General features: G+C 41.6%; 1 protein-coding gene across 6 annotated transcripts in view; it reads right to left on the bottom strand.

Moving 5' to 3' along the window:
- ERCC6L2 (ERCC excision repair 6 like 2) overlaps positions 1-16438 on the bottom strand; it is a gene marked incomplete at its 3' end in the record, with an annotated part of 180817 nt that overhangs the window by 138502 nt on the left and 25877 nt on the right. For 3 of the 6 annotated variants that reach the window (XR_013814485.1, XM_079790098.1, XM_079790100.1), the window contains exon 1: positions 1114-1300. The exons of 1 other annotated variant lie outside the window; for it this stretch is intronic. Coding sequence is in view for 4 of the 5 variants with exons in the window: in XM_079790098.1 (XP_079646224.1) it covers positions 1114-1159 (46 nt within the window). Of the gene's footprint in view, positions 1-1113; positions 1515-16438 lie in introns of those variants that run through there. 2 more of the 6 variants (XM_079790101.1, XM_079790099.1) reach the window with 2 other exon arrangements.

Below are 16438 nucleotides of genomic sequence, written 5' to 3'. Positions count from 1 at the left end.
TTTGGATGTAGCAATTCATTTAAGCCTCACAACCACCCTTCCATTACTTCAGGTAAGCAATATTATCAGTTCCATTTTACAAGTGTTGCCAACAGATAAAGGTTAACCAACTTGCCCATGATCACACAGCTAGAAAGAGACAGAGCCTCATATGAACCAAGGTATCTGATCTTGAAGTTACCATGCTGTACCAGCTCACACATGACTGATCACTTGGTACCGAGCAGCCCCTACACCTTTTAACTGAGGCATGAGCATCCCAGTCACTATAATCTCCACTCAACAGCTTCATCTATTTATTTCACCTGCCAGGGTTCTATAGGTATTGATATTTGTGGTCCCTGGGTTACAATATCATTAATTTTTGCCTTCAGTTTTGGCTTGTTACATAAACCGCTTTAAATTTTAGCTCTGAATTCACCTATTTAATGAGATCGTGATCGTCCTCAAAGGAAAGCATGTAGACAAACATTGGGCATATTGCTGTTGTTATATCGCTATAATGAAAGCTATTAATTCGGGGGCAATAAGGTATCTCAGATGACTTGTGGCAGATAACTAAATCCTATTTAAACCCCCTCTTGGTGACTCTTTAAAAGTGAACTATAAGGCCCTGACTCAATACGTTCTATATTAAGCTCTGTGTTATAAAGTAAACTGAACTAAAAATATCAGCCTTTTTCATCAACTTAACAACAAACTTCTACCATTAATGAGAACCAGGACGTACCAGGATAAAGAATAAAAATATCAAACGTTTACTGAGCGCTTATTATTGAGCCAGACACTGGGTCACAAATGCTTTGTATATAACATCTCATTTAATAATCACAAGAACTCAGACACGTAGATCTCAGTTTTACATGCCCCGAGTAGCTCAGCAAGTAACTGTCAGAGCCAGTACTCGATCCAAGGGCAGTGTGACAACAGGGTCCGGGTTCTCAGCACCGAACCGCAAAGCATTGGCCCCAGCCCTGGAGAGGGTCACAATCTCCAGCTGTCACTCAGAGGAGCCACCGGGTAAAATCCCAACCCTAGGGGACCAGCAGGAACAGGTCCAACCCGGCGCAGCACAGACCGGGGTCAGCGGAGTGGCAAGCTCAGAGCTTATACCTTTGCCGGCGGTTTCCACGCGGGGCTTCGGGGCGGAGGGATCCATCTGGCCCGGGGGAGGGGCCTGGCAGCCTCCGAGGACGGCGGGGAGGAGGCGAGCCCGCAGACCGCGGCCAACACCACCTCCCGCCGCCCTCTGTGCATCGCCCCGCCTAGACCCCGACGCCACCGGGCGAGAAGGAGCAAAAGTGCAGCCTGATGCGGTCCAGGGAGAAGGGGTGGTGGCGTCCGGGGCAGTGGCAGAGCCGAAGAGCGCTGTGGAGGCTGCCGCGGCGGCGCTCACCTCGTCGTCTGAGGCTCCGCCGCCGAGAGAGGACAGCCGACATGCTTGTCGACCCCCTAGCCCTCCCTCTTAGGGCGGTCCTCCCTCGACCGCCCATCACAACTTCCGACCCTGACTCGGAAAATCCCGCGAGATCGGGCTTCCGAACTGTCATCGGGATCTCGCGAGAACAAAATCTTGGTTTACGGGGCGGAGCAACTTCCCTGCGCTCTTTTCTCCCTGGAGAACTGGAACATAAAAGTTCGCGATAGTTGGAAGTGTCGCGAGGTTAGATGTCGCTCGCTCACGTGGTGCAGGATCTGCTGCTGAGGGAGTCTGGGAGAGGCTTGCGGGCTCGCTCCTGCTGTGGTCCTTTAAGGACGGGTAAGAAGGGGGGCGGCCTGGCAGCAGACGGTCGTCCCCACGACCTGGCTTACAGTTGGTGTTTGGTTTCTTTGTTCAAGATGCAAACCCAGGAACTTTAGGAGGCGAGCGCTTCCCTCCGGGGTGCTGCTTCGGCCCCGGGGGACGCCGACGCCTCGGGACACACGCGGGAGCCTGAGTGAACTTAGCGCGTTTTCCTTGTCATACACTAAGATATAGTAAGTCATAAATACCTAACGGGAGTACAAAACCAGCAACACGTGCCATAAATAGAAGGCAAAGGTAAAAATATGCTATGAAAATTTAGTGTTTGCATGTACATCTGCAGTCACCGGTGGTTTGTAGGGCACAGTACATCTAGTCTGTTTTTTGTAAACATCTTCAGGGCAGCCTGCCGCTCTGGTCAGTTAAACAGGTACTGCGTATCCAACACTGTTCCAGACGGAAGTCATTCCGACTAATACAGAAAGGCTTCCTTCACTTGTTGGAATGTTTTGTATACTGTACAATAGTTTATTGAATTGGGTTAGCCCGAAGAGACCTGTATTAGTTTCCTGTGGCTGCTGTACAAGTCACCACAGACTTAAACAGCACAAAGGTATTACCTGATCGAGTATAGACAACACAGATTTATTATCTTACAGGTCGGTGCGGTAGAAGTCTTACGTGGGTCTCACTAGGCTAGCTGCATTCTTTGGAGGCTCCAAGGCAAATCCCTTTTCCAGCTTCTAGACATCATTGGCTCCTGGCTCCTTTCCTCAGAGCCAACGACCTTGCATCCTTCTGGCCCTTCCTGGTTGCAGCTAGGAAAGATTCTTTGATTTTTAAGGACTCATATAAGACTGGGTCCACCAGAACAATCCAGGGTAATTTTCCCATTTCAAGGTCTATACCCTTAATCACATTAACAAAGTCTCTTTCCAATGAAGAGTAACATTCGTGGGCTTCTAAAATTAGGATGTGAACATCTTTTGGGGGTGGGAGGCGGGGATTAGTATATTCTGCCTACCACAGGGTCCTAATGAGGAAAACTGTATGGCTATTTGCTCGATCAGTATCAGCTTTCATAAAATTTACTAGCAGATAAAAACTTTGTATCTCAGAGAAACATAACTCACCCACTAATTATGTGTAACATGTTCACTTTCGCACATCATTAAGAAGTTATTTATAAAGCCTCACTGCTTCAGTGTCCTGACCCATGACAGCAAAGAGGCTAGTAATAGTAATCCACCTAAAAAGGGTTACTGTAAGAAATAAACATATCTAAAATAGTACCTAGTTATAGTAAGGAATATATGCATTGCTATTACCATTGTTATCAGTGGAAAGTTGTAGTCTGCATAGGCTTTGCTTCAGTTTAATATTTTTGGCTAATAATTGGTACTAACATTATAACTTAGATTAGACTTTTGGACTAGATTCTAATTTGAAACACCATGGATTGTAAGGCATATTATTTAGGTACAGCTTTTAAAGGGGGCCGGGGGGGGGGGGGGGCGGTGAACCTACTGATTATAATTGTAATTCTTGATTTTAATATGCACCCTAATATTGTAAATTTTTAAATGTAGGAAAAATATCTGCTTCTTGGAATTGATTAAGTATCTGTTTTACTTAAACCCTTTTCACATTGTTTCTAAAATCAATGGTAAATGGAAATTTTAATGAAGCTTACTTTTTTCTACAACTACTAGAGTAGTTTGATTTGTTTTATCCTACTGAAATGACTAGTTGTGTAACATAGTCTTATTTTTCCAGAGGTCCACTGATTTATGATGTTGATCCTTAAAAAGTTGACCTCTAAATAGAAGTCAAGACAAATTTAGAAGTAAAATTTGATTTAAATGAAAGAAATCATCTGGTGGAAGGAATACCCTGTTGACTTACAGAAGAGGAGGAGGCTTCATTTTTCTGAGTATTTATCATTTAACATCACCACCATGGCTCTGATGCATAGTGAAGCAGAAATAATCATGACATAAAAGTATGTTTTAGTGAATTAGATGCCTCATAAATTTAGACATCCTCAAACATTCTCCCCCATTACATCCCCTTTCTTGCCCCCCAACTTAACAGTGGCTTTAATCTGGGCCCATAGCAAGAACATCCTTGTTTAGGTGCTGATGTAAACATCCAACACTATGATGCTAGTCACTGCAAAGTGAAATTGAAAGTCTTACAAAATGTTCAGGAATTCCTGAAATCAATATAAATAATGTTGAATAACTAAATCATATGCAAAGTCATTGGCACAGAAGGATCTAGAAAAAATAAGCCTATTAAAACTACAAAAAAAAAGACGGGGGGGGAGACAGATGGTGATAGCATAGGGAAGGAAAGGAATAAGAGATGAGTAAGGACAAGGTAGAAATGGTAAATATAGAAGTGTCCTTTTTTATAATAAGTAATCTAACCCTTGAAGTTTAAAAGTCAAGGTTGCACAACAATGAATATACTTAACATTACTGAATGGTACACTTAAAAATGGTTAAGAAGGTAAATGTTATGTTGTTTTTTAACTACAATTAAACAAAACAACTTTTGTCAACAAAAGGACAATTTCAGGCTTAAGCCAGGTATAGTGAAAGATATATAATCAATGGCAAGTTAGTGTTAGGAATATGATGAGTATTATTACATCTTGAACCTTCACCAATGCTGTTTTTACTTCAGACTCTGATCCCGTACTCTAATTTGGAGATGATAAAATAGTTTGAGAAATATTAGGAGTTACTAAGGTCACAAAATCAGAACTAGACAATGATTCCTGATTCTCATTCTAATATGGGTGTATAAATATATTTCACAGAAGATAGTTTTAAATTTGAAAAATTAAAATCTGTGATTCTGTTTCATATACTATTTCGGATCTCACATCAGGTAATAAGCCTAAAAATCCTTCAACAAAACACCCAAGAACTTCAGGTTGAAATGCTTTTAGGAAAATACTCAAAATGCAAAAAAGTATGTAAAATACTCAGAGGCCAAACATAAAGGAGCTGAAAACTAACTTACTAAGCTGGCACTTATGTCACTGCTGTCCTGGAGGCATTTGCCTTAATCTCAGTTACCAAAAGGTCCACGTTTTAACAGTCTTATGGGGACAGAAGACATGGCCTTAAGCTCTCATAAGGTCCCAAGATGGAACTGAGATTCTCATTTGATATCAGAAACCTGGAAAGGTATAAGTTAAAGAAAATGTAATGAAACCAAGGCAGGAAAGGAGAAAAATAAAGCAAAAACATGATTAATAGAAAGCACAAATTAGTAACAGTCTATATATTTATGCAAAAGCAATAAATGTATTAAGCAAATTAATTTTCTTGGTAAAGGTTCTCTCACATTGGATAAAACCTAAATACAGCTGAATGTCATTATAAGATATACACCTGAAAAGTGAAGGCAATAAAGGTTGAAAGTAAAGCAAAAAGATATAATGGAAAAATAATAAAGAAAAAAATACTTAGAATAGCTCAAAATATTAATACCAGGCAAAACAAGCTTTAATGTAAAAAGCCTCAATGATAAAGAAATTAACCACATAAATGTAAAAGGCATAGTTTACCAAGGAGATTTGTAATACTTTCAACAATAAAGATAATTTTTTAAGGTTCTCAGCTTATCACCACTTACTAATAGTCTCAAATATATGAAAGTTCTCAGAATGTCAAGGGGCAAAGATAGTTTATGCAAGTAGTAAACAAAAGAGAGCACAGGGTGGCTATGTTAATATTATACAAAATAGACTTTAAACGGAATAAGCTACAAGAGACAAGGACATTTTCTATTAATAAGAGGTCTCATACCAGAGGAAGATAGAGCAATTCAAACATTTATGGATCGAATGACAAACCATCAAAATACATAAAGCAAAAACTGGCAGAATTGAAGGGAGAAATAGACAGCTCTATAATAATAGTTGGAAACTTTAATATCCCACTCACAATAATGGATACAAAAACCTGACAGAAATTAAGTAAGGAAATAGAAGACTTAATATACTAACATCTAACAGACATACAGAACACTACCCAACAATAACAACAGACATTTTCTTCAAGTGCACATGGGATATTTCCCAGGGTAGACTGACTATATGGTAAATCACAAATTAAGTCTCAATAGATTTTAAAAGATAGGTATCCATACAAATTATGATACAAATTATCTTCTGTGACCACAATGGGATGAAGTTAGAAATCTATATATATAAAAGCCTAATTGACCATTTGACCGTTTGCCTGGTAGCTGTGATGCACAATGACCACCAGGGGGCAGACGCTCCGACCAGTAGAAGAGGGAGCCCAATTCCTTGCAAAATCAGCTGTGGGTTAGGTTGCTGCTGGGGCACTGTCAGCCCCAAATCTGCTTCACCCGCACCCCAGACCCAGAGATGGTTTTGGCCCAATCCCCGCAGGCCAGGCCGAGAGACCCCACTGGTGCACGAATCCATGCACCGGGCCTCTAGTCAATAATAAAAGTAAAACTGAAAAATGCACAAAATTACACTCTTAACCAATTGACAAAAAAATAACTAAAGGAAATTAGAAAATACTTAGAAACTAATAAAAATGAAGACACACTGTACCAAAATTTATGGGATGCAGTGAAGGTGGTGCTACAGGGGAAATTTATAGCTATAAATCTTTACATTACAAAAGAAGATCTCAAATCAGCAACTTTAATTTTACAAGTTGAGGAACTAGAAAAAGAACAAATTAAACCCAAAGCTAGCAGAAGGAAGGAAATAATGAAAATTAGAGCAGAGATAAACAAAATACAAGATAATAAAGTAATGAAAAAAGTGGGTTCTTCAAAAAGACCAACAAAATTGACAAACCATGAACTAGATGGACTAAGAAAAAAGAGAAGATTCAAATTTCAAAATAAAAACGAAGTGAGGACATTATTGCCAATTCTACAGAAAAAAAAAGGATTATGAGAGTAGTATGAATAATTGTATGACTAAAAAATGGATAACCTAGATAAAATGGACAAATTCCTAGAAACATAACTTACCAAGATGAAAACATGAATGAATAGAAAATCTGAATATATCTATAACCAGCAAGAAAACTGAATCAGTAATCAAAAATCTCCCAAAAGCCCAGCCGGGTGTAGCTCAGCAGTTGAGCGTTGACCCAGGAACCAAGAAGTCATTGGTTCGATTCCCAGTCAGGGCATATGCCCAGGTTGCGGGCTCAATCCCCAGTAGGGGTGGGGGGGCATGCAGGAGGCAGCCAATCAATGATTCTTTCTCATCATTGATGTTTTTCTCTCTCCCTCTCCCTTCCTCTCTGAAATCAAAAATATATTTTTTTAAAAATCTCCCAACAAAGAAAAGTCCTAGACTTTATGGCTTTACTGGAGAATTCTACCAAAAATTCAAATAACTAATACCTATCTTTCTAAGACTTTTCTAAAATATTGAAGAGTAAGGATCACTTCTTAACTCATTATATGAGGAGAGCATAACCTTAATACAAAAGCCAGATAAAGACACAAGAAAACAAAACCACAGGCCAAATCCCTGTGAACATTGATGCAAAAATCCTCAACTAAATACTATCAAACAAGTCAGCAGCATATTTTATTTATTTTTTAAAATATATTTTTATTGATTTCAGAGAGGAAGGGAGAGGGAGGGAGAGAGAAAAATGTCAGTGATGAGAGAGAATCATTGGTCAGCTGCCTCCTGCAGGCCTCCTATTAGGGATGGAGCCCACAGCCTGGGCATGGGCCTTGACCAGAAATCCAACCAGTGAACTCCTTGTTCATAGGTCATCAGTCAACCACTGAGCCACAGTGGCCAGGCTCAGCAACATATAAAAAAATATATATATATACACACATACACATATGTGTGTGTGTGTGTGTGTGTGTGTGTGTGTATGTACTAGAGACCCGGTGCAGGAAAATTCATGCACTGGAGGGTGGGAGGTCCCTCAGCCCAGCCTGCCCCCTCTCACAGTTCAGGAGCCCTCAGGGGTGGGAGGTGACGCCCCCATCACACCTCTGCTGCTGCCACTGCCCACAGTGCAAACCTCGGCCAGCCCTGATTACCTGAGCCTCGGGCAGCACTGGGCACCTGGGCAGCCACCATCTTAGGCTTGCCTGTGCCTTGGGCCGACCCTGGGCAGCTGGACAGCTACCATCTGAGGCTGGGGGGCTGGGGATTAGGGGACTCTAGAGGCAGGCCCCTCGGTAGGGCTGAGGGGACTGGGCGCCACCATCTTTGAGAGCGGGGCAGTCAATTAGCATATTCCCTCCTTATTGGCTGTGGGTGCCACCATCTTTGAGGGCGGGGCAGTCAATTAGCATATTCCCTCCTTATTGGCTGTGGGCGCCACCATCTTTGTGACGGCATGTGGGTCAATTAGCATATCCCCTCTTTATTAGGTAGGATATATATATATATATACACACCGTGGTTGAGTGTGATTTGTTCCTGAATTGCAAGGATGGTTCAACAAAGAAAATTTGATCAATATAATATGCCACATGAACAAAATGAAGGAAAAAAAACCATGATTATCTCAACTGATGCAGAAAAAAAACATTTAACAAAATTCAACACTAATGATAAAAGCACAACAATGGGGATAGAAGGAAACTATTTCCACATAACAAAACCCTTTTATGGAAACTCACAGCTAACATTATACTCAATGGTGAAAGAATGAATGCTTTTCCTTTAAGGTCAGAAACAAGGTGAGGATGCCTGCTTTTACCACTTATACTCACCATAGTATTGGAAGTCCTAGCAATTAAGCAAGAAAAAGAAATAAAAGGCATCCAAATTATAAAGGAAGTAAAATCTCTGTAGATGATATAATCTTATATGCAGAAAATCCTAACAGCTCCACACAAAAAAAGTATTAGAATAAATGAAATCAGCAAAGTAGCAGGATACAAAGTAACATACAAAAATCATTGCATTTCTATACACAAACAATGAACTACCTGAAAACTATATTATAAAACAATTTCATTTACATTATCATCTATATATATAAAACCCTAATATGCAAATAGACGGAACAGTGGAACAACCAGTCGCTATGATGTGTGCTGACCACCAGGGGGCACACTCGGAACATGGCAGTTGTTGGCAGCAGGTGGCAGAGCATGGAACATGATGGGCATCAGCTGTGGTGGGATGGTGGAGCAATTGAGCAGTGGCGCCAGACCAAGGTGGGGCGCCAGTCACTGTCATCAGGGTGAGCCTCTGGTGGTTACTGAAAATTCTTTGCTCCCATGCACCACAGTACCACCGGGCACTCACACCTGCTGCCAGCACTGGCCTCGCTTGCACCCACTGCCGGAGCTGGAGCTGCCAATTGCACCCAGTGTCAGCACCCAGCGCTAGCCCCGATCCCTCAGTGCTGTCAGTGGGTGTGAACGGCGACTGCCGGCCCCGATCGCCCCTGAGGGCTTCTCCACCTCCTCTTGCTCCTAAGACGGGATCGGGGCAACAGCCGCCACTTGCATCCACTGCTGGCACCCGGCGCCAGCCCCGATTGCTTGGCGCCATCAGCAGGTGCGAGTGGCGGCTGCCAGCCCTGATCACCCCCTCATGGCTTCTCCACCTCCTCCTGCTCCTGAGGGGCAATCAGAGCCGGCAGCCGCCGCTCACACCCACTGCCAGCGACGGCCCCGCTCGCACCCGCTGCCAGCACCAGAGCCACCGCTCATACCCACTGCCAGTGCTGGCCCCGCTCACACCCATAGATGGCGCTGGAGCCACCGCTCACACCTGCTGCTGGTGCCCAGTCCTGATAGTTCGGTGCCATCAGCAGGTGCGAGCAGCAGCTGCTGGCCCTGATTGCCCCTGAGCGCTTCTCCATCTCCCCTGCTCCTGAGGGGCAATTGGGGCAGCAGCTGCCACCCACACCCGCTGCTGACGCCGGCCCCAATCGCTCTGCACCAACAGCAGGTACGAGCAGGGCCAGCGCTGTCAGCATGTGGGAGCAGCAGGAGCGGGGCTGCTAGCAGACAAGACCAGGGGCCACAGCGGGAGGGGTCAGGTGGGGGTGCAGAGAATGGGCCAAAACCCACCCCTGTGTCCACCATAGCCTGACAGCCCACAGTTCTTTCAAGGTGCACGAATTCATGCACTGGGCCCCTAGTTGTATATATATAAAAGGCTGAGTTGACTCACGCATGGGTAATACATACAAAGCTCTCACTGACGCCAATTGCACACGTGTGTTTTGATCTGTCATTGTCGATCATGAATTTGGTTGATACTTCTATTATAGAGAAAGGGCAAATAGCGATATTAAAATATTTCTTCTAATTAATTTCCTTTCAATGTGCATGAATCCGTGCACCGGGCCACTAGTAAAAAATAATAAAATACTTAGGAATTAACTTAACCAAGGAGATGAAAGTCTTGTACACTGAAAATTAGAAAACATTTCTAAAAGAAATTAAAGAAGACATAAATAGATGGAAACACAGCTCGTGTTCATGGATTGGAAAATTTAATATTAAGATGACCATACTACTCAAAGTGATCTACAGTCAATCTAATTCTTATCAAAATCCCAATGACTATTTGAAGGGGGGGGCAGAGATTATAAAACCTGCCCCCAAATTCATATGGAATTTCAAGGTACCCAGAATAGCCAAAATCAATCTTGAAAAAGAAGAACAAATCTGGAGGACTCATACTTCCTGATTTCAACACTTATTACAAAGCTATAGTAATTAAAACAGTGTGGTACTAGCATAAAAATAGACACATAGAGCAATGGAATAGAATAGAGGGACTAAAAATAAACCCTCACATGATTTGTAACACGGTGGCAAGACCATTCAGTATGGGAAAGGACAGTCTCTTCAACAAATGGTGCTAGGAAACAAAGTCCACATGTGAAAGAATGAAGTTGGACCCTTACCTAACACCATATACAAAAATTCACTCAAAATGGATCATATAACTAAATTTAAGACCTATTACACTAAAACTCTTACAAGAAAAAAGAACAAGAGCTTCTCAGCATTAGTTTTGGCAATAATTTATTGGCATAAGTAACAAAAGGCATAACTAACAAAAGAAAAAATAGACAAATTGGACTTAATGAGAATTTACAAATTTTGTGCATCAAAAGACACTATTCACTGACTAAAAGGGCAACCAACAGGATGAGAGAAAATATTTGCAAATCATATATCTAATAAGGAATTTATAGTCAGAAAATATAGAAAACTTGTAAAACATAACTACAACAGAAAAAACAACCAGATAAAAAAATGGGCAAAGGACTTAAATAGACATTTCTCCAAAGAAGATATATGAATGGCCAATAAACACATGAAAGGATGCTCAACATCACTAAGCATTAAATGCAATCAAAATTAAAATGAGGTACCACCTCATACCCATTAGGATTACTATTTTTTAAATATATTTTTATTGATTTCAGAGAGGAAGGCAGAGGGAGAGAGAGAAACATTAATGATGAGAGAATCATCAGTCAGCTGCCTCCTGCACAACCCCTACTGGGGATTGAGCCTGAAACCTGGGCATGTGCCCTGACCAGGAATCAAACTGTGACCTCTTGGTTCATAGGTCGACACCATGCTAGCTAGGCCCATTAGGATTATTTACTATCAAAAAGTAATAATTGTTGGAGAGAATGTGAAGAATGTAACCCTTGAGTACTGTTGGTGGGAATTAAAAATGGTACACCCATATTCATAGCAGCATTATGGACAATAGCTAAAATGTGGAAGCAACCCAAGTTCCATTAACCAAGGAATGGATTGTAAAATATGGTATATACATACAATGGAATATTATTCCACCTTAAAAAGGAAGAAAATTCTCCAATATGCTACACATTGATGAACCTGAGAATATTATACTAAGAGAAATAAGCCAGTTATAAAAAGACAAATACTCTATGATTCCATTTATATAAGGTACTTAAGAGTAGTCAAAATCATAAAGACAGAAAGTGTAACAGTGATTGCCAGGAGTTAGGGGGAGAAGAAAATGAGCTATTGTTTATAGGTATAGAATTTCAGTTTTATATGATGAAGTTATAGGGATGGATAGTGATGAACTGTACACTGAATTGTACACTTAAAAAAGGTTAAGGTGGGCCCAGCTAGTGTGGCTCAGTTGGTTAAGTGTCAACCCATCAACCAGGAGATCATAGTTTGATTCCTGGTCAGGGTACATGCCCCAATTGTGGGCTCAATCTCTAGTGTGGGATGTGCAGGAGGCAGCCAATTGATGATTCTCATCATTCATGTTCTTATCTCTCTCCCTCTCTCTTCCTCTCTCTCAAATCAATAAAAACATGTTTTTAAAAAATGGTTAAGGTGGTAAATTTTATGTTATATGTATTTTACCACAATAAGAAAAGGGGGAAAAACTGCTGTTATTTACCAACAATATGAGCATTCAAATAAAAATGCAAGAATCCTATCTAATAAAAGACTAATATGCAAATTGACTATCACTTCAACACACAAGATGGCCGCCCCCATGTGGTCAAAGATGGCTGCCCCCATGTGGACACAAAATGGCCACCACAAGATGGCCGGCAGGGGAGGGCAGTTAGGGGTGACCAGGCCTGCAGGGGAGGTCAGTTAGGGGGCATCAGGTCTGCAGGGGAGGGCAGTTGTGGGCGATCAGGCCAGCAGGGGAGGGCAGTTAGGGGTGACCGGGATGGCAGGGGAGGGCAGTTGGGAGGGACCAGGCCTGCAAGGGAGGGCAGTTGGGGATGATCAGGCCTGCAGGGGAGGGCAGTTAGGGGTGACCAGGTTTGCAGGGGAAGGCAGTTGGGAGGGACAAGGCCGGCAGGGGAGGGCAGTTGGGGGTGACCAGGCTGGCAGGGGAAGGCAGTTAGGTCAATCGGGCCAGCAGGGGAGGGCAGTTAGGGGCGACCAGGCTGGCAAGGGAGGGAAGTTAGGGGTGACTGGGCCAACAGGGAGGGCAGTTGGCAGTGACCAGACCTGCAGGGGAGGACAGTTAGGGGTGACCAGGCCAGCAGGGGAGGGTAGTTAGGGGTGACCAGGCCAGCAAGGGACAGCAGATATGGGCAATTGGGCTGGCAGGGGAGCAGTTAGGTGTCACTCAGGTTGGCAGGGGAGTGGTTAGGGGGTGATCAGGCAGGCAGAAGCGGTTAGGGGCAATCAGGCAAGCAGGCAGGCAGGCAGGCGAGCGGTTGGAAGCCAGCAGTCCTGGATTGTGAGAGGGATCCCAGATTGGAGAGGGTGCAGGCTCGACTGAGGGACACCCTCCCCGTGCACGAATTTCGTGCACTGGGCCTCTAGTATGCAGATAAATCATTAGAATAAGATAATCCAACAAGGCTTGTAGGTGCAAGTACAGTTTATAAAAGTCAACTGCATTGTTATACACTAGCAACATAAATTAGAAAATATAATTTTAAAAAGAAACTATAGTAACAACCAAAAATATATAACAATCCTATATAATAAAGAGGTAATATGCAAATTGATGCTCACACCCTCGTGTCATAAGATGGCCGCCCCATATTGTCATAAGATGGCCACCTGATGTCATCACAAGATGGCCACCCCCACGTCATCACAAGATAGCCGCCCTCACGTTGTCACAAGGTGGCCGGCAGGGGAGGACAGTTGGGGGGGACCAGGCCTGCAGGGCCTGAGGGCAGTTGGGGGTGATCGGGCTGGCAGGGGAGCAGTTAGGTGTCAATCAGGTCGGCAGGGGAGTGGTTAGGGGGTGATCAGGCTGGCAGGCAGAAGTGGTTTGGGACAATCAGGCAGGCAGTCAGGCGAGTGGTTAGGAGCCAGCAGTCCCGGATTGTGAGAGGGATGTCCGACTGCTGGTTGCGGGATCGGGCCGAAATCAGCAGTCGGACATCCCCCGAGGGTTCCCAGATTGGAGAGGGTGCAGGCGGGGCTGAGGGATACTCCCCCCCCCCCCCCCATGCATGAATTTCGTACATGGGGCCTCTAGTACCTAATAATCTTTAAAAATATATGCAATAAATTTGTAGAGGAAATATTAAGACTTTATTGGAAATTTACCTAAAAGGAGGTATTTACTATGTTCACAGTGTGAAAATTTAATATCATAAAGATGTAAATTTTCCCAAAATTAATCTGTAGATTCAATGTGATTCCCTTTGTAATGACTGACAGGTTTTTCCCCCTGGACCTTGATAAAGAAACTGTAAAGGGAAATTGTAAAGTGCCAAGAATAATCAAGACAATTGTGGGACGAGATCAAAAGTGAGGAGCAACTATTTAATAAATAACTTAAAAACTTGATTTTTCACAGGGGAGAGAAATGGAGTTGAATTTCTATTTAACACAACACGCAAAATTAAATTTCAAGTAAATGAAAAACCAAATGTAAAATGCAAAACTTTAAAATTTTTAGAAAGATTTAAATTTAGAAAGAAATAAAACACCAATACCAGTTTGGTTCAGTGGATAGAGTGTCAGCCTGTAGACCGAAGGGTCCCAGGTTCAATTCCTGTCAAAGGTACTACCTCGTTTGCAGGCTCATCCCCAGCCCGGGCCCTGGTTGGGGCTCTTGTAGGAGACAACCAATTCATGTTTTTCTCTCACATGAATATTTCTCTTTTTCTCTCTCTTCCACTCTCTCTAAAAATCAATGGAAAAATATCCTTAGGTGAGGATTAAAAAATAAATAAAGCACTAACAGAGCAGGTTCTTTTCTCATATTCAAAATTCCTAGTCAGCCCAGCACAGCTATCAAATACTAAGTGTATGGTAAAGTAATAGGATGGTGAAGGAAGTGGTATAATTATACCATTTGTAGGAAGATATACAAGGCAGTTGCCTTTCTAAATATATCTTTATTTTGTGTCTTTAAATGCCTAGAACTGTATTTATTGTTTGTATGTTAAAATTTGCATGTTAATGATACATATATGGTTATGTTGGAAGTATTTCTTTTAGCATACTTTAACATACGATTTTAATTTAATTGCAATGAAATGAAAAATTATGAACATGCAACATTGATAAGAGGTCTGTATTACATATGATTAATTTATTATGAAAACTATCAGCATAAAACAGTATCCATATAAGAATATGCTACTCAACTTTAAGTTAGCATTATAGAAATGAAGCAGGTTAAAAGTTATATGTAAATCAGCAGGCTATTATTACTTTATTAATATACCAAATACAGGCTTAATTACAATGATATTTTAGAATTCCCAAACTATCTTTGAAAAAAAACTAAATACTAATGAAGATGTATTTTGCCAAGGAGTTAAGTAAACTCCAAAAATTTATTACATATTAATAAGAGAATCTTTTCCCCCAAAAAAAGATCCAGTTAAAGTACTGATGAGAATTAATATAGGACATTATGTGCTTTATATATGCTTGTTCTAAGCAGTATAGAAACAGTAATATCTGGATCACATTAAAAATTACAGGGTGAAAATGTTTTCAGTCCTTACCATGACTCCTCTAATAGTCTTCAGATTACATGATCTATGGGGTCCATTTCAAGTCTGAGATTCTATGTGATTACTATTAAAGAAAACTTTTTCCTAAGTTATTTTAGACCACATCACTTCCTGAATTTTCATTGCTTAAATTCTTCAAACAAGGCAAATGTTTCAAAAAATAAGCTATATACACATGGGTTAAAATGTTAAAGTTCAAATTTTGAAGTATGCCTCTGTACTTTGTAAAGGTTGTCGCCAAAGTTTTACATTTCAAATATGTTCTCAAAGGGAGCAATACCGTAGGAGCCATGAAACAACGTAGTTATTATAGGATGTGCAGACTGGAATAGGAGTTTATTCTGAAAGCAAATATAATATTATGCTTCCTTCATAAGATTCATTTTATTCCATTGCCCTATATTCATCAAAATATTTGAATGAGATGGCATGAGCTGGGAATTGATAGTATTTGGTTAATAAGTTAACGTGAGGAACTAATTAAGACAGGGAAATATGAAAAACATGTAAAAGTTAAATGAGTTTATTTTTAAACTGGATACTGTTTTTCTTTATTATTACAAAGCAACTCTTTCACGGGGACTGCTCTCTCCAATTTATGCATAGATTATTTGGCAGACTAGTTGAAATATTCCACACCACTTTTGCTTAGTAGAAATGCAAAACCCAATGAATTCATATTTTCAAGACTGTTAGCACCTTCTCAAATTTCGATAAATCATTCAATTTCTGTAGAAAAACATGGGTTTTATTTTTCTTACTATTATTTATTTATATAATTCAGTTTTATAAACAGATTCTCGATATCTAAAGCCTGCAAGAATTCCACCAGCCAGAGCTCGTCTGTTTGCATTTATCAATGTTGTCACAATAATGCCTCTTAACAGATATGAATTGTCCTGATGCTTTCTATATTCACAACCATGAGAGGATCCATCTTTTCTTTTTCTATCAACCTTTTTATTACTTACTAGAGGCCTAGTGCACGAATTTGTGCATGGGTGGGGTCCGGCTGCCCTGCCCCCTATCAGGGTGGGGGGACCAATCAGAGGTGGGGCCAGCCAGGGGGAGAGGCCACAGGCAGTTGGCCCACTAGCCCTGCCCCCAATCGGGGTTTTGGAGGCTGATCAGGCCTGGATCAGGCTGGTTGGCTGCCACAGTGTGCGTCATGGCTGTTCTGCTCATTCCGCCATTTCGGTAGCTGGGCTTTTATATATTA

This window comes from Cnephaeus nilssonii, assembly GCF_951640355.1.
Source record: "Cnephaeus nilssonii genome assembly, chromosome: 14".
In the NCBI taxonomy this organism is placed as follows: domain Eukaryota; kingdom Metazoa; phylum Chordata; class Mammalia; order Chiroptera; family Vespertilionidae; genus Cnephaeus; species Cnephaeus nilssonii.
Note: the sequence above shows the minus strand (reverse complement) of the source record. Positions and strands in the feature narration are given on the sequence as shown.